Source organism: Rhinolophus hipposideros (genome assembly GCF_964194185.1).
Source record: "Rhinolophus hipposideros genome assembly, chromosome: 1".
Classification (NCBI taxonomy): domain Eukaryota; kingdom Metazoa; phylum Chordata; class Mammalia; order Chiroptera; family Rhinolophidae; genus Rhinolophus; species Rhinolophus hipposideros.
Window position 1 is genome coordinate 81,846,288 of NC_138047.1, and position 24,161 is coordinate 81,870,448.

General features: G+C 39.8%; 1 protein-coding gene across 4 annotated transcripts in view; it reads right to left on the bottom strand.

The window, feature by feature from the left end:
• Positions 1-5,278: 5,278 nt before the first annotated feature.
• Positions 5,279-24,161, bottom strand: part of CFI (complement factor I) — a 45,962-nt gene continuing 27,079 nt past the window's right edge. The window contains exons 8-16 of one of the 4 annotated variants that reach the window (XM_081027890.1): positions 20,484-20,507; positions 20,302-20,322; positions 17,643-17,678; positions 15,722-15,825; positions 15,453-15,556; positions 11,767-12,044; positions 8,140-8,244; positions 6,644-6,700; positions 5,279-6,242 (exon numbers count right to left, since the gene is read on the bottom strand). In XM_081027890.1, the coding sequence (XP_080884016.1) occupies positions 6,241-6,242; positions 6,644-6,700; positions 8,140-8,244; positions 11,767-12,044; positions 15,453-15,556; positions 15,722-15,825; positions 17,643-17,678; positions 20,302-20,322; positions 20,484-20,507 (731 nt within the window). In that variant the 3' untranslated portion in view covers positions 5,279-6,240. Of the gene's footprint in view, positions 6,243-6,359; positions 6,701-8,139; positions 8,245-11,766; positions 12,045-15,452; positions 15,557-15,721; positions 15,826-17,642; positions 17,679-19,161; positions 19,210-19,949; positions 20,099-20,249; positions 20,323-20,483; positions 20,508-24,161 lie in introns of those variants that run through there. The other 3 variants (XM_081027888.1, XM_081027887.1, XM_081027889.1) reach the window with 3 other exon arrangements.

Below are 24,161 nucleotides of genomic sequence, written 5' to 3' on the forward strand. Positions count from 1 at the left end.
ACTCTTAAGAATTATATCTCAATTATATTGAGAGCTTACTCTGTGCCATGTACTTCACATTCACGATCTCTCATGTACAGAACACCACTTCACAGGGATGCAGCCTTTGGGCCAGTTGGAAAAAGGCACCCCTCCCAGCAGATGGATATAGCCTAACCCGGGGCCCCAGCTGTAGTCCGTACTCAGACCTTCTGTGAGGTGCCTTTGGACTGTGATCAACCCGCACCATAGTGGAGGATGAGGAAAAATGTGCCGTGGCGGTATTATCCTCTTTTATCCGTGGAGTGGAGGTGCGGAGAAGTCACATGACAGTATCGAGTGAAACCAAGACCTCTCTCTGCCTTCACAAGATGCCAAAGATTTTCTTCTTAATTTTGGACAGCACCTTTCAACACATTTGGAAAAGGGAACATAGAATTCTCCTTTTTAGCTTTCTGGAGCATTGGTTTTTCTTGTCTCTAACAATGTGGATTTTGGAAGAGATTACTTCTGAGGTCCTACCTAGCTGCAATACCTGAACCCCTGAAACAGGCTTGGTTCTTTCCAGTCTTCAGAGAAACTGTCTGATAGGGAATAAGGAGAGACAGAATGTAGTAAGGTAACCTGGTTCCAGGCCTCAGTTACAAAAGGCCTCTCCTTTTTTTCCTCTCTCTATACATTTGCTCCTTGGTGATCTCATCTAATTTCTTATACCTTAATGACAGCCTCTGCTCTGAGCACTCAGACTTAGTCTTCTCGGTTTCATCTCTCCTTAGGGATTAAATTCTCAAACTCCAGTTCCTCAGGTTAATAAACCTGTTCTCTTTTTCTCTCAAGCAAATCTTTTTATTCACTGTGTTCCCCAGGGGAAACCAGCATCTCTCTAGAAAACAAGATTCAACGTTTTATTTTCACATTTTCTTCATATTCAATCATTAGATATTTGTTATTCTGCTGCAGAAATCCCAAGATTTGCTTTTTGCTCTTAATTCCTGCTGTCAGATACCAGAGTTTGGCATTGACCACAGAACCAGCTACATGATTTTCAGGGCTCAGTACAAAATAAAAATGCAGGGCCTTTCGTTCAAAAATTATGAAGAATGTCATGACGATGACAGAAGATCAAGTATGGAAGCTTTCTGGGTTCAGTTAGGGAGCAATGGAAGTGTGAAATGTGATCACATCCTAAATATAACTTAACAGTAGAGCCAACAGGATTTACTGGACTGAATATGGTGTGGGAGGGAAAGAGAGGAATTAAGGATGACAATTGAGGTTTTGGTTGAAGCAATGAGAAGGATAGAGAATTCTCAGTAACTAAAATGAGGATTCCAGGAAAATCAGATTACAAGGAAAATTTAGGAAATTAATTTCAGACATGTTTGAGAAGATAATTCCGAATTTGTAGTTCAGAGGTGGGATAAGGGCTACAAATAAATTTGGAAGTTGTCAGCATGGAAATGGCTTTTAAACACATGGGCCTAGATGCTGTCCCTAAAAAGAGTGTAAAGAGGTTTAAGTCATAGAAGGTGGGGGGACAAAGAATTGGTCCCCCCGAAAGAGACTGAGAAGGAGCAACCAGAGCAGCAGGAGAGTGTATGGAAGACAGACAGAGCCATCTATTTGGCTCACGTGGAAGACTGGATATTGATCACTGGATTTAGTAACGTGGAGGTTATTGGTGAACTTCACAAGGAAAGTTCCAGTGGAGTACTGGGGACAAAACAGAGTTGTAGTCACAGGAAGAAACAAAGGAAGAGGAATTGGGAAAAGCAATTACAGTCAATATTATCAAAATGAAATTACAAAGATCTAAAATATGCTGTATTTGTGCTGATTTTTGTCTGAATGATGAGTACCTTAGAATGAGATCTTCCAGGTGGCTGAAAGTAGGCTCTGTTTTCTTTACAGCGCTTCCCAGTACAATTGTAAGCACAATCAGTCAAATATTCCTTCTAGAAACCCCTAATGATCACTGTATGTGGACATCATGGAACATGATTGTATGAATGAGGTAAGAATTCAAAATTTATTGGCTTTAATGTAACATATTAACTCAGAATGCTTGGAAGCTAAAATATTATGCAATCCTTTGTGCTATTTGAAATGACACAAAATCAACAAAATACAAATTATCAAGGGCAGTTTCTATGTTTTAGTCTTTTCCAACATCTCATTAAATGGTCCCAGCAGTGTTATTGTGATGAAAATAAGCCACGTGCTGAAGCAGTTTCAACCATAACAATCCATCTTTGCCCCGGTGCTAATGCTGGAAGGTTAGTTTCTAAAAGGGGCTCAAATTAAGGGGATATAAGTGCTAAGTTCCAGCTATCAGTAGCGTGAATAGCTTTCAAGCTGGGGTCGAAGTGAAGGACAAGAGATGGCTGCACTAGGTCCCTGAACACGGTTTGTTTTCATATATTGAAGATAATGGTTCCCTGCTTGGGGAGGTTTACCATCAGGCACATTTGATCAGTGACTCAGTCCCTTTGCTCTTCTGTAATAAAATGCCATAGACCGGGTGGCTTATATACAAAGAAGTTTATTTCTCATAGTTCTGGAGGCTGGAAGTTCAAGGTCAGAGTGCCAGCATGGTTGGCTTCTGGGGAGGGCCCTTTTCTGGGTTGCAGACGACTAACTTCTTGCTTTGTCCTCACATCGTGTAAAAGGTGTGGGAGCTCTGGGATCTCTTTCATAAAGACACTAATCGCATTCATGAGGGATTCACCCTCATGACTTAAGCACTTTCCAGAGACCCCATTTCTAATACCATCACATCGGGCATTAGGATTTCAACATACGAGTTTGGGAGCAACACAAACATTCAGACCATAGCAATCGGAGATAGATTTTCAAGTGATCTTTGTGGGTAGAATGTTAAGATTACTTCTCACATAGAGAGGAAGCACTAGAGACCATGGAAGGAACCACTTAGGTGAGATTGCAGGGTTTTAGACCATCAGGATAAATTCAGGTGTGTGTTTTTTCTAGATAGGGTTTCTGGCTACTTCCAAACCGCTGCTTTATTTTCAGCTTCATATTTCCTACTTCATACTTCATCTTTCCTAGATTCCCATAGAGAGCACAGCTTCAAAACACCCCTGACTAAACGTACTTCTATTCCTCAATTCCCTTTATTTCTGCAGTAGCAACACCAATCACGTCATTATCCAAGAGAAAAGCTGGGAATTATCCTAGACTCATCTCTCTCCCTAGTGCCCTGTCATCTCTTCTGTCCCTAGTGCCATCTGTTTCACTCTTTAGTATATCTAGAATCAGTGCATTCTCTTTAAAAGTACCCTGCTTTAGTTTCTACCTTCACCATTTTTCATTTGGATTTCTCCAATAGTCTCTTGACTAGCTTCCCTGCCTCATCTTACCCTCCTCCAATCCATCTTCTCAATGCCTCCAGCATGAACTTTCCAGAGTCCTTCAGTGGTGCCAACTCTTTGTCATGCAGGCTTCCCTGACCTGGCTTTTTCTCCCTCTCCAGCTACACCCTGAGCTCCAGTCTCACTGAGCTGCTCTCTGTCCCCTTGGGTGGTTGGCTCCTCAAGTCACAGGGCCTTTGCATTGGCATCTGCCGAGAAAGTTCTTCCATAATTCAGATGAAGCTCACCTCTCGGGAAGCCTTCTTTAACACTTCAGGCTGATTTATGAGTCTCCTTTGAGTTTTCCTCACCATTGTACCTGGCAAAATACAGTTGTATAATTTCTTTTTCTGTCTCCCTCACAAGATGGTGAGCTCTGAGGCCAGGGTTAAGTAAGACATAGCAGAGTGCCACATCTAGTGAGCTCTGTTCGTTGACCACGTTCAGGGAAGACCATGCTAACTCACAGAAGCAGCAATGGCAGAGGGCCAAGCAGTAGTGTCCAGTGTCCGGCCTCTGCAGCACAAGCTGAACATGAAGCCTGAGACGAGAGCTAGCGGCAGTGAGAGTCACTGCGGTCTTATTCCCAGATGCATAGCCTCCAACTCTCTGGCTTTCCTGGAGATTCTGTGAACTGCATAATATCTTTGAATAAATCTACTTTCTAAAAAATTAAACCAATGAGATTGGCTTCTGTCGTCTGCAACTAGGAGCCCTCCCAGAGCCCTCTAAACTGGAAGCGCCCTGGAGCCAGGTCATCCTACTCCTGCTGTTCCCACACTCTGCCACGGGGAATCACTACGGAGGAGCTGGCTCTTCACTTCAGGTCTTCATTCTGGTCCACTCTGCTGCCACGCCTCCAGTCCCAGGCCACTGTGTAGACTGGCTTGGTCCTTTGAGAGACCATGATACCACTCCTTTCTAGATCAGCCGAGGGTACCCCATATGCTGGGTTTCCCAGCTTGTACCCCGTAGTACTTTTCTCTTTTTGTTTCATGCACAGATGTCTTCTAAAGTGCCACATGCTCTAGGTTTGCTGGGTCAGGACAAGGTGGTGGTTTGAAAACATGCCACAGATTCTTTGACACCCCTCCCATCAAAAGATGAATTACATTTCCTCCCCTTGAACCTGGTCAGGTCTTTGTCACAGAGGGCTAAATGACTTTCAAAGCTAGGTTTAGAAAGGCTGTGCAGGTTCTGCATGTTCTTCTGGGACATTTGTCAGGTACTATGTAAGAAGTCTGGCAACTCCAGTCAGCATGTTGAGAGCCCGTGTGGAGACCACATAGGGAGAGATGTCTGAGAAGCCCCAGCTCCCAGCCCAGGCACCAGACACATGGGTGGAGAAGCCTTTACCATGACTCTTGCTTCAGCCCTGACTGACAGCAAGTGCATGATGAGATGAAAGAACTGCCCAGCTGAGTCCAGTCAGTCCCCAGATGCATGAGCAAAATCCTAAACCATTATTATTTAAATGGCTATTTTAGGGCTCTTATAGAGCCATAAATAACTGAACACTCTCCTGTATTTGATGACAAAAGGAATTAAACATCTGGGTAGCCTGGGAGGGGAGGAGGAGTTAATGTTTAATGGGCACAGAGTTTCATTTGGGGAAGATGAAAAATTTCTGGAGATGGAGAAGGTTGCACAACACTGTGAATGTATATAACGCCACTGAACTGTATGCGTCAAAATGGTTAAAATGGTAAAATTTGTGTATTTTATCAAAAATTTTAAGAAGAAAAATATTGGGTCAGTAACTGATTTTGGAATATATGTAGAAATAGGCATTTCTATTATCAAAGTAATTGTGCTCTATTCAGGGCTGAACCCCAGGAACTGAAGGTTGTATTTATGTGAAAAACATACCTCTGCCTTCAGAATGATAGCTGTGCTGTAGAAAAATAATAATAAAAGCAGCTAATGTTGATTCACTGAGCATCTTTTATGAACCAAGTGCTAGGGATGCAGACAGAAGGAACACAGTCTCTCTTCTCACGTGTCTTACAGTATAATGGGAAGAGGCAGACAAACGGATAAAAACGGAGTATCTTGGGTAATGACAGTGCTATGCTGAGATTAAAGCAGGGTCACGTGAGGGAGGCTGGATGCCTGCTTACACTGAGTCCACAGGAGAGCGCTGAGTGAGTGTTGGTGCCATTTACTGAGGAGGGAGGAACAGATTGAAGAAGGAGCAGAGTTTTGGCGTGGCTGTGTTTCTTTTGAAATACTATGAGATATCCAAGTGGAGATGTTAAGTGCTCAATGAGATGTACAACTTGGGAGTTCTAGAAAAGGTTATGGCTGGAGATATGGATTTGAGTCATTGGACTGTGGGTGGGATTTGAAGAGGAGATCACCAGGGAAGTGCAAAGTAAAAGAAGTGACTAGAAGGAAGAGGCTGGGAAGGAGGCAGCAGGCCATGAGGAAGAGTGTGATGCCCTGAGGGGTTGGCTGCATCTACTACCCTGGGGGCAAGGAAGGTGAGAATGGTTAGGTGACTGTGAGGTTGGATACCGAGAAGTCAGTGGTTGTGGTGTAGTGTCTGTGGAGAGATCTAAAGGGTCAAGGAGAACTTGTGAAACGCCGAACTAAAGACAAGTTTTTCGAGAACTTTTAATCCTTAAGGAAGCAGAGAAATGGGGCAAGAGCTGTGAGGTCAGTTATTTTCCTATGACAAGTAGTATGCCAAATATGCCATTTCAGTATGTAGTTTCCTTTTCTCAAAATTCCCAGTTTCCATTTTAAAGGTGGAAAATGAGACCAAAGAAGATAATAAATTGCCCAGGGTCAAGCAATTAGTAGGTGGTAGATTTGGGGTTTGAATGTAGGCATCTGTGAGTCCAATGTCACTCAACGAGACAAGCCTTTAGTGTAGTCAATATATCACTCCTGTATGAAGGAGATAATTTCATCACATTTCTGATAAATAAAATATGCATACTTGACTGAAATATTTGAGAATTATACAGCAAAATTCCAATATGGCATAAACTTTGTAGAGACCTTTAAAAATACCCAATAAAATTTGCTTTATTTTTTTCCTAGAGAAGTACTAATTATGCAGTATCATTTCAAATAAAATGGAACTCTTGAGAGAAAAAGAGTAGAAAGAAGAGAGAGATCACAGTTTTATACATTGTACTGAGAAATAAGAGACCTTCCCACATGATGGCTAATCCAGTCAAAATAATGGGCCACTTTGGTGTAAACGCCTGGGAACTCTGCTTGTCCACAGTTTTCACCCCAACTTACTACACCCCAAACATAAGTCACGTTGTTATCATCCTTACAGATTAAGGGGCCTCCAGAGTCCCCTTTACAGGCATCAATGGAACCGTCATCTGTACCTGAGAAAGATACAGGAAAAAGAAAATCACACATTTACTTACATTTGTCAAGGCCACCGTGCCGCTTTCCTGCTTCTTCCACTAATACGGTGTAAGGACTTTGGCTTTCTAACAGGAAATAACACCTGCTCTCCCTTGCAGGCCTCTGCCGGACCCGTGGAGTTATAGTGATGCAGGTTGGGAAATATTTTGTTTTCTAGTCATTCTCCAAATTTAGTAAGTGCTCTCCCTGCTTTCTCTACTTTATGCAAGTATGTATATACCGTGATGCGATTACATTCTAAAGTAGCATCAAATGCTGAGTGGGAAAATATGAACACCTAGTCCTTATTGAGCGCGTAGAATGTATTAGTCACTCATTGCTTTAATCCTCACCACAACACTATCTGGTAAGTATCATCATTATCCCTATTTTAAAGTGAGACAAATAAGCCACAGAGACAGAGGTTATAAATATTAACCTCTCGTCCAAGGCCGTACAGCTCATAAGTGGCCGAGACTGGATTTAGGCAACCACACCTCAGAGCTTGTCCTGTTAACTGGGATATTGTCTCCTGGTAGATTTTGTGTTGTTCTCCTTTTTTGTCTTCTATTATCCTGAACTCCATTTTAAGTGGGGAGGACACAGGAAATGGTCTATTTACATTCATCTCACTCTTACGATTTTCCAAGATTTTTAAGTCACTATATCCAACAAGTTATAGGATGTCAATAACTCTGCCTTTTTCTGTAATACGCTACTTAGAAGTGGTTTAAATAAAGCATCCTAAATGTACTGCCCTGGCTCGTCACCTGCCTTTGGGCCCCCACTAGAAGTAAGACTGCTGTCGTTGTGTTAGTAGGGGCACTGGCATCTGTGGTGTTAAAGCAGACAGATAGGTATCGTAAGAAATTCAATGGGATTTCCAAGGAAGGAGAATTGAATTACAACTGATGTATTTGAAATGAGATCATTTGGATTTTTATTTATAAGAATTTTGGGTTTTGATCCTGGGTATACCACTTCTTGTCTGTTAAGACTCTGAGCAAATTATATAACTGCTCTGCAGTTCCCTTCTCTATTAAGATCCCCAGTTTTGCAGGCAAGGAAATTTGCTCATGCTCACATGAGTAGTAATTGGATTAAAACAGGAATATAAACCCAGGCAGTCTGGTTCCAGAGTCTGTGCTCTTAGTCACCTGGCTATACTGCGATATATACCATTATACTGCTTAGTATTTTCCCCCTTAGTATTCGAATGAGGGAATTTGAGCTAAGGGGAAGGGACTGAAAGAGTTTGATAATGTAGTAGCTAGGAGGCCAAATGAAAGGGTTCAGGGCCCAGAACTGATTTGGGCCCTATTTGGTGGGGAGGAGGAAACTTGTTTGTTAGGGATAGTGTGTGTGTGTGTGTGTGTGTGTGTGTGTGTGTGTGTGTGTCATAGAAATCAGTGCTTACCTGCACATTCCATTTCTTTTTCAAAGAAGCGACCTGGGTAATACCTGGAGCAGTTGCTTTTCAGGTGAACTTCACCCCACTGAAGTGAATAGACTTTTTGGTTATCTAAAAAAGTGAGAAAATAAATAGATATTTAGAAGTCACAAATGAGAAATCTAAATAAATACTTAGTCTTATAGTTTAGTAAACCATTAGGAATATGTAAAATATATATATTCATTAATACAGGTATAAACTTTTGAGGACAATTCATTAGCATATTTAATCATACATTGCTCATATCCCCAGTTTCTATATTTGTCTTTCTAAAAATACTCAAGGGTCATTCTGAAGTCTTACTTGTTTAACAAAGAACTGGTTACTCTGAGATGAATGAGATAAACTCCTTCCCTTCTCATTGCTGAGTCCAGTGGGGAAGTTGGGTAGGAATTATGGATCAGGATCTTCTCACATAAATAGCTCCTATTTTCTTATAGTCCCTTATTTCCTTGAAAGTGCTTGTCAGAGTGAAAACAACTTTTTAATGTAAGAAGTTAAAATGAAGAAAGAAACAGACAAAGTTATCGGTTTGTATGTGTTTTTGTGTGTCTGTGAGGAACTCTCTTGTAAGTGATTTGAAAGTGACTGAAAGAATTTAGGATCTCCTTTCCATTTAAGTTAGAAATTTGGGACTTGAACATTTTGGTCCAAGGAAAGAGAAGGGCCAGGTACTGTTACTGATTGACAGTCCAGGGAAGATGAGAAAAACCTAAGAATACAGGTTGAGATGTCTCAGGTATAAGGAGTAAATCTTTGCCCCAACACCCAGCCTTCTTTTTTCTAGTTTGCAGCAAAGTTTATGCTCTAGGAGGGTAGGGGGCAGGCCTGACTCATTCACTGCTGCACCAGCACCCAGCCTCATGCGAGCACACAGTAGTTTCTTAATAAATATTTATGTAATGAATCAGTCCATGAACCCAGTAATTCAATTATAAATACCTTAGGCCAAATGACTTACCTCCTCAATTAACTTACAAACTACCCGGGGACAGAGATCTCTGGCTTATCCTGAGAGGGAAGCCCCACAGACCCTAGCACTGCAATGAGCATAGTATTTAACTGTAGAACTAGTATTCCTCTCTTCAGGGAAGCAGAGGGAGAAAAAGATCCACCAAGGTATATGGCAAATCTGGAAAGAGTTTCTTTTTTTCTCCTTCAAGTCCTACTTCAAGTTTGTCTCAAGATGGCTACCCTCCTCAGGATAAGAGCTTTTTTTAAAAATTAGTGATTTATTGTTTCCTCAAACTCAGGACAAGCCTATAGACACTGGGAGCTCCTGTACTGTGTGAGACGTTTTTAATGACTCCGGATATTGCTCCCTTCCCTGAACTCTTGTTTTACATACTTCTGAGGCACTTGTCACATTCTGCTGTCTGATGGTGGCATTCATGACTGATGGCTCCTACAGAAGAGTCCCTTGGGAGCTATAAGTCCCTTGAGAGCTGGTTTTTGTCTTTCAACCCGTAGCCTCTGCAGCCCCTGTTTTTTGACTGGGTCCATATTTTGCATCAGTGAAATCCTAGCACTTTAGCATTACTATCTTATACTCATAATAAATGCATTAAACCATTTTTGATTAATAAATAAACCAATGGATAAGAACATATTTACCATTTATAGAAAATACATGGAATAGAGAACATGTTAAATTCCACGTCAAGGATACAATCAGCCAAATTCAAGGTGTAGAAGTTCTAAAATAAGAATGACCCAGTTTATTTAATAAATACATTTAAATGAAAGGAAGGGGTAACTGTTCTACATTAAAAGAGATTTAAGGAAAATAACTCCCAAGTGCAATATGTGGACTTTGTTTGGATCCCAATGGAAATAATCTGATTGTAAAAATGTTTCATAGATAATTAAGGAATATTAAACCCAGGCTGGATATTATATGATATTACCAAATCACTTTCTTTTTGTTGAGTATAAAAGGTGGTGTGTTTTGCTTTGTTTTTTTAAGTCCTTACCTGGTAAAGATATTTACTGGAGTATTCACGGGTGAAATTACATGATATCTGGGATTTGATTTAATATATTCCAGGAGAAAAAACAAGTGTGTGTGGGGAATATGTTGAATAGCTCCTGATTGTCCTTCAAGGCCATTCTCCTTCCCTCAGTGCCCCGCTCCCTGCCCTTAGAGCCTGCCCTGGAGGGATTGCCTCAGTAGGAATCCCTTAGCCTTTGGTTTCCAGCTGGTTTCCAACAGAAGACCCCAGCAGAAGGGAGAGAGGGAAGGAGAAAGGATTGCAAAATTGGGGCTCAAGGTCATTGCTTCTCTCAAGGCAGCCTGCTCTACCTAAGGCTCTTTCTCCTTCTGGTAACTTCTTCCCTTTACAACTTTAGCTCTAGGAGAGGTCTCAGGGCTGTTCGTCCTGGGTTTCTGCATGGCCCTTGTGGCCCCCCAAACCCTTACCTACTACATCTTTGTAATTAACCCCTTTATAAATAAACCTTCATAATTATGCTATTGAGATAGTGATTGATTCAGGGAGGTAAAACAAAAGTGGTAGAATATTGGTAGCAGTGGAAACTGGTTAGTGAATAAGTAGGTTTATTATACTTTATCTCTACTTTTGTGTATACTTGTAAATGTACATAAAAAGGTTTTTTTGGGTTTTTTTGAAAAAACACACATATAAGGATATAATGCCTTCTGGATGAATTAATTACTAATAAAATTTAGTATTTTGTAAGTCTTGGGTATTCAAACATACCATAAATTCAGGTTAATTTATACATATATTTTATATTTTTCAATGTGGCAATTATAAAGAATGTGTTGGAATATGACTCTATAAGACCAATGCAAGGAAGTTATTTACCAAGAGAGCTTAAGAGGTCAAAAGGAAGCTAAATTTCAAGGCTAACTCTTTAAGACAAGGATAAGCATTGGCTAATTTAATTCTAATCCAGCTTCTAATTTCGCAGGTATTTCTAATAATTTGTTCCTAAGTGTTCTACATCTCTTATTCATATGAATGTGCACCTCAAATCTTCTTAGAAGCTCAAAGAACAAATTCTTTATGTTATCTTTGTCTTTATGGGATGTGGAGGTTTGGGGCATGGAAAATGGGGGAGGGGAGGAGAGCAGAAGGGTTGTGGGATCACTGACTCAGCATATACTGGGAGTATCCCTTCAAAAACGTGTTTATCTTCCACCCGTATCTCTTCAACAAATCCCAAAGCCCATGCTATATGTCCCCCTGTCACTCTATTTTTTTCTTGGTAAATGGTTACCCCTCAACGGATGCTTCAGAATTACAGAGTGTAGTATCCTTTGAAACTCTGGATCATGATCAACTACATAATTTGCAAAGCCCAGTGAAAAATGAAAATGTCAGGTGGGTCCCCTGCAAAAATTATTAAGAATTTCATGATAGTGATAGTAGAGCAATAAACCAAGCATGGGCCCCTCGGGTGCTAGGCAGCTGCACAGGCCCACACTCAGGAAGCCAGGCTCGCTGATGTTCTCGTTCCTTGATCGGATGCTATGTTCTCTCTGAGCATTAGATTAGCTCCTATGCACCCCTAATCCCATTCATTCTCAACCCCTGGATTCTGATTAACAAAGTGTAGAACATGTACCTTTTTCTCGACCCCAGCCAGAAACGATGCATTTATCATTAGGTCGGAATAAATGTGGAGACCAGGGAATACAGGCAGGGACGGATTTAGGCAGCACACATTCTCCGAGGTTTGGGCGCTTTTTCATTTCAATCAAAGCTATGTCATTTTGGTAGGTGGCTCCATTGTACTTTTCGTGGATAATAATTTTATTGACCATCTGAACTACTATCTCAGAGTTAAGTTTTATCCAGTCTATTAATGATGTCCATATTTGGTAACGGTGAACTTTACTGACTCTATAACAGAAAAAGTAAAAGGGAAATATGTTGAGGAAAAAAACAACTATAAACATGGACTTCTGACATTTCATCTTTAAATTCTTCCCTCTAAAGGACACTTTTCATTTTCCCAGATTTTTTTTTAACCCTTGCTGTCACAAAGCAGTGCAATTAAGTTTGCTTAGGGCAGAGTTAAAGTCAATGGGTAAATGAAGAGAGGAATAGGCCGTCTATATGTACCATAGCACGGACATAAAGAATTCGCTACCAACTAGAAATGCCTAGAAGTGGAATGAGTTGGCTCCCTGTGGAGTGAGAGCATGACCACGGAAAGTGCTTAAACAGAGACCAGATGGTATCCAGCCAGCAAGAAGGTTGAGGAAATGGGGAGTCACAGCACACACTCTCATTACTCTGCTGACCCCAGAGGTTCTCAGAGCCAAGACCACAGCAGTCATTATCCTGACGTTTAACACCGACTTCATCCTAAGGTCGCACTGTATTTATCTGCTCACAAGCCTTTCTTCCTGTTAGATGGTGCTACTTGAAGTCAAAGATAGGGTCTTATTAATCTATGGATCGATGCCTGTGCCTAGGGTTGTACCTGGAACATAGTAGCTGTTTTAAATCTGGTTGAAATAGTGAATGAGCTAAATAGTGCTGGTTCTTATGCCTCACTCCATTTCATACCAATTTTCACCTCATGGTTTACAGCAAGTTGGGCATCTACCATCATTTTCTCACGTCATCACCTTACAGTTAAACAGTGATGTCCTAGGAGTTAATGAGGTATTCAGGATGCTTTTATTTAATGCTTAGTGTTCCAAGAATGCTGTGTTTCATATTAATTTTGGTTATTTTTCGGGACCAGAAATCCTGGATATTGTTTAAAGTCAACGCTGTTTATGCGTTCAATTTACTAAACAAATACTTAGTGTGCACCTACTATATACCAGGCACTGTGGTAGCTCTTGGGATACAGAAATGAACAAAAAAATCAGAAATAGTTCCTGCCTTCATAGATCTCAGGGTCTAGGGAAAGATGTAGTATTAAATAGATAATCACACTAATGAAGAAATGTATTCTACCGTGATAAGTGAGAGGAATGAATAGCACATAGGCTTTGTCTTAAGGGAGTCAGGGAGATTTCCCTGAGGAACGGAAGACTGAGCTGAGATCTGAATAGCTAGTAACACTAACTAGGAAAACGGGGTAGGAAGAATCATTTCAAGAAAACAATTTCTGAAGGTCTGTGCAGCAGGGAGAGAGGTGCACGTGAGCAAGTGGAAGAAGTCCAGAGTGGGTGGAGCAGAGAGCAGAAGGTGAAGATTCGGGGCAAGGTGAGATGGACCAATGTAAGTAGGGCTCAGGTCATATGGGGCCTAATGGGCCATATTATATTTTTGTTTAGTTTTTTATCCAAAGAGGAATACACAGCCATTGAATGTTATATAATAAGTGATCAAAACCAAGTATGGAAATATTCCTCTTGCTGCACAGCAGAGAATGGATAGATGGGGGTGGAGGTGGGCAGAGTAAATGTGGGTAAGGCAATTAGGAGGTAGTTGGTATAATCCAGATAAAAGGCAAAAACAGGGTAACTGTGGAGATGGAAAGTTTGAGAATTAAATAATTAGACATTAAAAATGCCACTTAGAATTGGTGCTACATTGCCTGGACTATGGTAGGGCTGAGGGATTGAAATGTGATGATGCTTAGATTTCTGCTTTGTGTAACTAGATGAATGGTGTTGTCATTTGCTGAGACAGGAAACCCTGGGACAGGACCATATCCAGGGCAATGGGCATACAATGAGCTCAGTCTTCGAGATTTTGAATTCGTGAGCCAAGATGACAGAGAGTTGACTGTAGGGCCAGTGGCTGGAGGTATCATTGACTGTGTCAACACATAGCATTTTAAAGCACAGATAACTCTAAGAGGAAGGAGGAAGAAGAAAAGGGGAAACCAGGCTAAATACTAAGGAACATCAGTATTTCGCTTGAACAATAATGCTCAGTCACAGGAGGGTGAAACTGCAAAGAAGGCAGAGAAGGTGTGGCTGCAGAGGACAGTAGAAAACCAGAGAGTGTGTATCACAGAAGCCACGAGAAAAGGGTCATTCAGAAGGAAAAAAATAAATTTGGCTCATTGCTCCAACTTATGAGGGTTTTTATGGGTGTCAGCCAACATACTTAATCATTCAACGTGTTTCCCTCCCCTCTCTACTTTGGGTCTCCTGCAGATTTGTTAAGTAGGCCTTCATCTAAGTTACTGTCAGGTATGTCGAACTTGCTTTTATCCTGGCTCTGCTAGCAACTAGTAGTGCAGCTTTAGCCAAGTCATGTAACTTCTCAGTTGCAGTCTGCTTATCTAAATAATGGGAAGAGTAACATTTACCTCTTAGAACTATTGAGAATATTAAAACAAAATAATGTGTGAAAGTGCTGAGCACACTATTTGGTGTGTAAGAGGTGCTCAATAAATGACATTTCATTCATTCTAATGATCAGAACTGAGGCCAGAATTCTGAACTCCGTCCTCCACCAAGCTGACCTTTATTGCTTATGAATACCTTTTAGGTATTGCCCTGCAGCCATTGTTATGGACTGGACGGTGTCCCCCTGGAGTTCACATGTTGAAGCTCTAAACAACAATGTGACTGGGTGTGTTTGGAGATAGGGCCATCAAAGAGGCCTAACTAAGGTTAAACGAGGTCATAGAAGTGAAGCCCTAATCCGATATGACTGGTGTCCTCATAAGAAGAGAAAAAGACATCAGGGATGCAGGCATGCTGAGTAAAGGCCATGTGAGAACACAGCAAGAAGGTAGCTGTCTACAAACCAAGGAGAAACTAGCCCTACTGATATCTGGATCTTGAACTTCCAGCGTCTAGACTGTGAGAAAATAAAGCCCTCCACTCTGTGGTATTCAGTCACGGCAGCCCTTGCTAACCAATACACACTTACAACTTGCCTTACTGGCACTGCATCAAATTTGTATTTCCCATCTGCAGGTAATTATGAGACATCGTATCAAATGCTAATGTGAATCCAGACACACTCTGCCTACCCCACTTCTCTGACTTGAGCATCTCAACCCTTTCAAAGGGGAAGATAAATGTAGATAATACCTATTTTTTTCCCACCCTGTAAACAAATGAGCCACATCCAGTAAGTTAGTACGGATGGGTTTGATCTGGTCTTGCCAGCTGAGATCAACAATTTGGCCTATGGGGAACACAGTAGGTTCTGGGGATTGGCCTTTGGAGTCCCCATCGTGAATATCAGAGGGTATTTAACAGTTAATAGAGTGGAACTTGTCAATGACTTTTTCTCAGATATGTTTTTATTTGTTATCTGCCACAATCTCTATTACCCACTTTCATTGTTTCAGGAAATCCAAAATCTATTGGAGACATTTTTTACCTGACACAATGTGCAGCAGTCAGGATCCAACAGCCACCAATATAAATTCCTCCACAGGTGATTTTCCCGTCATCCCTAATTGCCACTTGCCATGGGAAGTCTCCCTGTAAAGACATTCGTATGGTCACAGCCATTCTACAAACAGGTGACTCTAAGATATTTCCATTGCAAGACTCCTAGTCTCTTACAATTACATATCCCACCCCTCTATCCCCTCAAACTCAGGCTGTTCCTGGGAAGTAACAGTAGGACTTTTTGTGCAGGTTTACCGCTTCTGCCGGTTTTCCTCCTACGACTCGTTTCCTTCTAACAGAAATGCTGTTTTTAACTCCACAGGATAGTTTAGGGAAAAATGACTTTATCCGTTTTCTTTCTTCAAGAAAAGAAGAGATTGTATCATAATTTTGAACCATTACCTTTAAGGCAAACACTTCTTGATTATCTCAGCAGAGGCACAGCTAATATGAAAGAGGCCACATTCATTAGCAAATTATTTTGGATACTATTCACCTTGTTTAAAAATTCTGGCTTAATATTAAAGTTGACTTGATTCTCTCAAAATTTTTCTAAAGGTGGACTAGTGACAGAAAGAGGCTGGCTGAGGGATTAAACATTTACTGTCTTCCGGCTGATAAATGATGCCTCATGCCCAGGCATTACCACTGGGACAACTCAGGGGGGGTTCTCATGGAGAACTCTTGTCTTCTCACTTTCATAGGTTTTACTTTTTAGAGGCTGTTTGTATGGAAATCTTTTCAATAATATTAATATTAACATTAGTGAGGTTAATATTAAGTACTTTGTATGTGTAAGACCCCATGCTAAATACTTTGTATATAATTATCTCATTAAATCATCATATTAACCCTAAGAGGTAATGTGTTGGGAACCCCTGGACAATCCAGGGTCAATTGGCCAGGAGAGGGGCTGTGTTTTGAATCACTTGACATGTGATGACGTTTCCTTCCTCTGTGAGCATTCAGATATGGCACATTTCTTACTGGGAAAAAAACATGGTAGAGTTAGGCTTAAGACATGAGTTTGCAAGAGAATGCCTGACAAAGGATGACAGTGAAATGTGTCAGATGCTCTGCTTATTCTCTCTCTGTATTTTACCAGGTCATGAAAATTTTTGCAGGGTTTCTTCTTTGCCCCAAATGGAAAGGAAAATTAATATCACTATCAGTTACTTTGAGCATATTAGAAGGAGGTAAGTCCTCAAGGGACAGAAGTTGTGAACAAATGTGGATAGATTTTTTTGGAGGGTTCCCACCCCTCCTAAGGTTGGGGGCAGAGTGTGATGGTAAGCTTTAAATTTCTGCATGGACCTTTGAAAGAAGAGAGACTTCATTTATTGACAGCTGTGAAACAGGTTGGATAATATCTGAAAATTATTGTTGTCTTGAGTAAAGAATAAAGGACCTTTGTTGAAAATGCCTTCTGAGTAGCTATAGCTTTGAGATCAAAATCTTTTACTCATTGCCTGATTTTTTAAAAATGTTAATTAACTTTGGGGTCTGGCAATTAAAAGGGAGTCTTACATGAACTTTAAAATGCCCCTAAAATAGGGAGCTATTTTATTCCCAATTTATATTTGAGGTTAAGTTACTCACCTAAGATAAGTATAACAGTCAGGATTTAACTCAAGTCAGTCTGACCTTAAAGCTCTTATCAATTACTATCTTCCCAGGAATTTAATACTTTAATTTAATTTGGCTTTTAGTACACAACTGGCCAGGGTACAGATCTTCACAAACCTTCTGTTATCATGGTTAAAACATTGCAAAAACACCAGATTAATTCTATCAAAATCTATTCTTTTTCTATTTCAGTGTATGTCCTGAGTCATGATTGAAATCTGGTTGTTTTTGGCAAAACTTACCTGACAAAACTCATAACAAATAGAAAAACTTTGTGTAGGACTAGAGTATTGTTTTCACTTCAAAATTAGTCATATGCATTAATCCATTTTTAAAGCAGGGCTTAAGAAGCACTTATACTTGTTTTTCTTAAAAGTGATAAGGAAAGGAAAAAAGTACGTAATGTTATTTTTTTCTATTTAAATTGATAGTAAAGGTCATTGTTACTCTAATTACGTGTATATTACATATACACATACATACACGCACAACATTGAAATGCAAATTTACACCAGTGAACCATTAGTAAAAAAGAATAATGTTAACTTACCTGCATCCATATTAGCAGTCAAAATTTCTGTTTCTTCTATAATAAAACAAAAGTTCCAATGTTTAAAGTTGTGTTTATAGTAAAAATTAAATCATTTAAATAATTTAAACGTTGATATTTTTTATTTAAAACTTGTCCTCCCTTTAAAAAAGACAACACAAAATCCCCAAAGCACATCATCTGATTTCTTTTTCTTTTGGCTAGGTAATTGTGAAGGCTCAAGATGAATTATGTAGGAATTTTGCAGGCACAAACTAGGGCTGTCTGTTGATACAAGTGAATGGTGGGGCTCATGGTGCTGTTGTTTGCTGCATTTAGAGCAGTCAACATGCCCAGATCAGAGAACAAGCTTCTCTTTCAACTCTACATTCACAAGGTCCTTACAGAAGGGAGGGACTAGTCACCGACACTGACCAAAAGAGTCCTGAACTGATATTAAAAAGGCTCTTCTCCTTCTGTATGTAATAAGGCACTTCTTTCAAGGGTAATGCAAATAAAGACATTTCATTGGTTTCAGTATCAGGGGTGGTTAGCATTAGACATCTGGGATGCAGAAGTCAAAAGCAAAAAAGAAAAAAGATTCTCTCTTCTTCCTTTCTTCCTTTGATTTTGCTTGAAGTGATCAGGGATGATTCCACTGTCACGCTGCTCTCCTACAGCAGTTCAGTCCTGCACAGGATACTGATTTCTTTGACCAGAGTTCCCCAGGTGCATTCCCACCAACATGTGGCTCTGCCTTGGATGAGATTGCTGCCCAGAGGGCAGTGTTACTTTTCCACAGCAATCCTGTGGATTTCCTGAGTTCTTTTTGGGAGACACATACATGTATCTGTCATGCTACACGTGTAGGTTATTTTCTGAGGCAGAGAGAGGCTCTGCTCAGAGCTTTCACAAAAGCACCCTCATGGATCAAAGAGAAGACTCAGACATTCATACCGAATGCTCAAAAAAGGAAGATGGGGAAAGCCCAGTGTAGCTGAGGTATACTAGATATTAGAAGAGCAGCACAAAGCTCTGAAAGCAAAACCCATCGGAAAAATAATCAATGACTGATTATATAAAAACTAAAGATTTATATTCAACCCACTATGGATAAAGGTAGTAGATGGGTGACAGAATGGAAGAAGATACATTCAATGTCTAAAACTGAAAATGGATTACTATCTAGAATGCAAAGCAATAAAAAAGAAGACTGCAATCCCAACATGAAATGAGGGCAAAGATGTGAACTGGTGAAAGCAAAGAGGAAAGAAAAGGAAAAGGCAACTCAGAAGCTTAATATGCGTATAAAGAGAGACTCAAAGTGATTGGTTATCACAAAAATTCAAATTAATAAATGACGCCATATCCTTTGACAGTATGAGGCAAGCAAAATTAGGAAGTGGGGAAATACTAAATGCTGGTGCGGTTGAGGAGAACCCTCAGGTGTGTTTGGTGGAGGTGAGGACAGTACAACTCCGCCAAAGAACACACAGGCACTAGTTAGTTGAAGTAAGTAGATGTGCACCCTGAGACCTACCAATTCCTTGCCTGGCTGGATGTCTCGAAGAAATCCTGCCACACATCCCTAGGAGAGGACATTCATCACATGTGATTATGGGCTGAGAGTCAATTATGGAGAAAGCAGATTGTGAAAGAGGAACACCACAGAGTATTTTATGCAGCAGTTGGAAACAACAGATTCAATGGGCACATAGCAACATGGACAGATCTTTAAAATGTAATGCTTTGTGAAAAGAAAAAAAAAGGGAAATATGAGCGCGACAACAAAATATGATGTGCATCATAAGATGTGCTCACAAGATGGCAATACAAATTGGATAAGAATGCATACAAACAAAAAGACATACATGTTAAGTCACATTAAAATGGTTGCTATGGGGAATGGGAGTAAGTTATAGGGATGAAAGAGAATCAGTGAAACAAGAGTGGGCCTTGCCTGGACCAGTGATGATCTTGTGTAATGCGCTGAGGAGTATCATAAACTCATCTCTTTGCCCCTGAGGTTCAAAAGTAGGAAGGAAAGGAAAGAAGGAGGGAAGGTGCAAAGGAATAATGAAGGGTGGTGGTGGTGAGAACAACAGCAGCCTTGGAGGACAAGATGACAAGAAAGGGCCATACAGAGAAACAGTCAAGATTAGGCACTTAGACAGGGTGATCTTAAACATCTAAAAATCCCCCAGGAATCCTAAGAAATCTTGAGGGGATCCTGAACTTCTGGTAGTCATTTTATATGAATAATAAAAGAGTGATCCTAAAAAGCCAGATTTGGAAACATCCGGTTTACAAAAGTAAATGAGAAAATACCTATCACGCAAAGAGGTATCTTTCCTCTGGCAGCAGTTTGGTCAGGAGCTGCCTCGATTTTGAGGGAAAAGTGAAGGAAGAGGAGAAGGGTATTCGGCAAAGGTGGAATCAGCAGGGGTGCTCCAAGTTGGGTAGTTTTGGTTAGCAGACTGTATGGGAGTGTGAGAATGAGAATCAAAGTTTATCACAATAGAAACAGGCCTCTGTGCCTAAATTAACGGTAAAGCTGGGTTATTGGGAACACACAGTCATCTGCTCCTCAGTTAATAGTTACATTAAAATATAAGAAGACAGCAGTACCTTTGTTTTGTTTCAAGTCTGTAATATCCCAAGAATTCAATAAAATTTTTACCTTGAGCCGTGCGTAAAAGGCCTGAAAAAATAAAAAACAAAAATTTACCACAGCAAAGGATAATTTTTATTTGAGGAAAATGCACTATATCAATATACTGTACATATATCATAAAAGTTATAATACCTTATTCTTGCTTTCAATTCTGTAATACAAATATTCTATTATAAAAATACACTTACCTTTAATTTTATGTTGTCCAGCTCCTAAAAACAAAACAAAAACCTCACTGTAGCAGAGATAATTTTCACTTGCATAAAATATACACAAATCATTAATGTCACAGACCTAGTATAATAGCTTAAATTAATATTTACAAAAAGATAAAAGGGATCCACAGTATGCCATCTTCCTTTGATTTTTAATACTGCATAACAAATGTTTCATCTTTTGTTTGAACACATACCAGTTTCACCACAGCAAAGAAATCATTTTAACTTCTGTTTTAAAAGGAGATTTGTATTTTAGGTGTATTTGAACATATGCTCAACAGCAAACTTATTATACAGTTATACAAAATGTATTTAACGTATATTAATAAAAGTGGGCTCATGAAGGATAAATGACATCAAGATATACTTCAAGCCTCCCTTGGTTTGGTGATTTTGATCTGTCCATGGAAAGGAGAGATCAATGAATATATATACCATGTTTCCGCGAAAATAAGACCTAGCTGGACAATCAACTCTAATGCATCTTTTGGAGCAAAAATTAATATGAGACCCAGTCTTACTTTACTATAATATATGACCGGGTCTTATATTAATTTTTGACCCAAAAGAAGCATTAGAGCTGATTGTCCAGCTAGGTCTTATTTTGGGGGAAACACTATAGAGCTTCAGAAAAAAGACGAATAGCAGTTTGGTCAGGAGCTGCCTCGATTTTGAGGGAAAAGTGAAGGAAAAGGAGAAGTGTATTTGGCAAAGGTGGAATCAGCAGGGGTGCTCCAAGTTGGGTAGTTTTGGTTAGCAGACCGTATGGCCTCATATGTGGAATCTAAAAAATCCAAACTCATAGACATAGAGATCCAGTTTGTGGTTACCAGAGGCAGGGATGGGTAGGGAGAATTAGGTGAAGGTGGCCAAAGTGTACAAGATAGTTATGTACTGGGATGCACTGTACGGTATGGTGACTAAAGTTAACACTGCTGTGGAGCATATTTGAAAGTTGCTAAGAGAATAAATCCTCAAAGTTCTCATCACAAGGAAAAAGAAACTTTTTGTAACTATTCGAAGTGATAGATGTTAATTGAACTTCATGTAATCATTTCACTATATACGTGTCAAGTCACTATGCTGTACACATTAAACTTATACAGTGCCATATGTCAATTATATCACAGTAAAACTGCAGGGGAGTGCGGGACTGTCACGCTTCACTGGCAAAAGCCGTGGTTACTGTCTTCCTCCCTGAAAATTTTTTTGAAATTTCTCCCCTCTTTTTACAAAGGGTTTAACTACATTTAATGAACATAAAAGCATTTTGCTCACTTGCTTATATACCCTTCAAAAGAAATGATAGGATTTGAAATCCTAAAAAGTGTGTTTTTTAATTTAAGAAGTGATATCAATGGAAAATTAAACAAAATTTGGTGAAGTCACGTACTTGTCATACCAAAATAGAATTAATATGAATTCATTTATCCATATGTATCTTCAACATTTATTTTATGCTTATGTGTAAGGTGCTTTACCTAGGATGTTTGGAATACAAAAATAATGAGATAGATTCTGTTTTCACGGTATTTACTGTTGAGAAGGGAAGATAAGACAAGTACAAAAAATTATAATATACAGTTTACAGTAATTCAGTGGTGTCCTGACATGGACTCCAGCACTACAGGAGAGGCTGTGGTGTCCCTTCCCAGCTTGTGTTCTGTGACATCATGTGAATGGTATGAAATCCCCCACGGTGGGAGTATCTACACCACAGAAATTAGCAAAGGCTGCACATCAGGTTTTCCCTCTCCTCACAAAGCCAGTTGTGAAATATTTACCAGCACACCACTGGATAAGTCCCATGCGTGAGGTGGATCTATGCACTCCTCTTGCAGCCTTCCCCATCTTTGTTGAAAGCAGCGCCATCCTTTCAATTCTCAGGCCAACACCCCTGGACTCATCCCTGACTGCTCATTTGTTCTCACACCCCCATACAATCTATCAGCAAATCTTTTTGGCTCTAGCTTCAAAATGGATCCAGAATCTCATCTCTTCCATTCCCGCCCACTTTTCCTAGTCACTATTGTCTCTTCCCTGGATTATTGCAGTGGCTTCCTCACCTGTCTCCTTGCATCTCCTTGGACTCTTATACAGACTATCTCCCACCCAACTGCCAGGGTATCTTGATTTAAAATGTAAGTCAGATCGTGTCACTCCTCGACGTCCCCACTTCACTCACTAACAGGCCTGATCTCCCCCACCCCACCCACTCTCGGGCCTCTCCTACTGTTTGTCTAATCTCTCACTGCCACCACCTGCAACATCTGTCACACCAGCCTCCTGACTGCTTGTTCCTTCAACATACTCGAATGTTCCTGTGTAAGGAACATGGCACTGGTTATTGCCTCTGCCCAGAACGCTCTTCACAGATATCTGCATGGCTGGCTCCATCATTTTCTTCAGCTCTTCATGTAATAGTAACCTCAGTGAGTGAGTCTTCCCAGGCCACCTTATCTAAAATTTTAGAACTCACCCTTGACATTTTAGATCTACCTTCCTTGCTTTATTTTTCTTCTTTGTGCTTTTTTTTACTAGATATTTTATTTGCTTCTCGTGTTTATTGCTTCTGTCCCCCACTAGAATGTAAGATCTATGAAGGGACAGGGACTTTTTAAATGTTATTAACTATTGTAACCCCAGCGCCTAGAACAGAGCCTGGCACACGTCACTTAGTAAGAACTTAATCAATATTCGTTGAGTAAATGAATTAATATAACAATTTAGAGAATTATTTTTCCTCTAGAAACATTGATGGGAGCACGAAGTCAATTTGTGTGGCACAGAGTAGGTACCTAGTAAATATTTTTCACATTGGAGGTTTTTCAATGAGCACCAGAAAGCAAAGACCATCAATTCATTGCTTTGAAACTTGGTATGTAAATGGAAAGAATTAAACATGATTCTCCCTTTCTGTTATGAACTGTGGTTCATGGAAACAAAATAGTTGATGAAGGAAAAACTCTATAAAATTTAATAAGTGTAGAAAGAATGTTGAATAGAAATTGCCATTTTATAGTCCCTATTGATAAATTGGATCTAAGCAACACAACCACTAAGTCTGCTAAAAACCATTAAGGTGAAAGGTTGTGGGATAACTGTTTTAAAGGAATGATCAAGCTGATCCAGTGATCAATCTTAGCATCACTAGAAGTGGGATAATCAGACAAGACGTTATATATAATAGGAATTACACAGCACCACCCATCAAGAATTCTTGCCTGAAACATTGAACTTTAATCTAATCCAGAATAAGGAACATCCTGTAGGCAAATGACCCAGTTTCTCTAGAAAAATCAATGGCGTATAAATAAAATTAAATTAAAAATTGGGGGTGAATGAGTAGGTAACTCTTAAAGAATAAAACACTTCAAAAACTTAATAACCAAACACAATGTTAGATTCCTTTGGATCCTAATTCTGAAACATTAATTCTAAAAAGACATTTTTGAGACAGTTGGGAAAATTTGAACATGGGCTGTTATACGGAATTATTATTTTTAGGTGTACTAATGAGATGATGGTTGTATATATAAAGTGTTATCTTTAGATATATATACATATAGGTAAAGTTATGTGATATTTGAAATTTGCTTTAAAATATTCAAACAATAAACATGTTGAACAAGACTGGCAAAATATTAA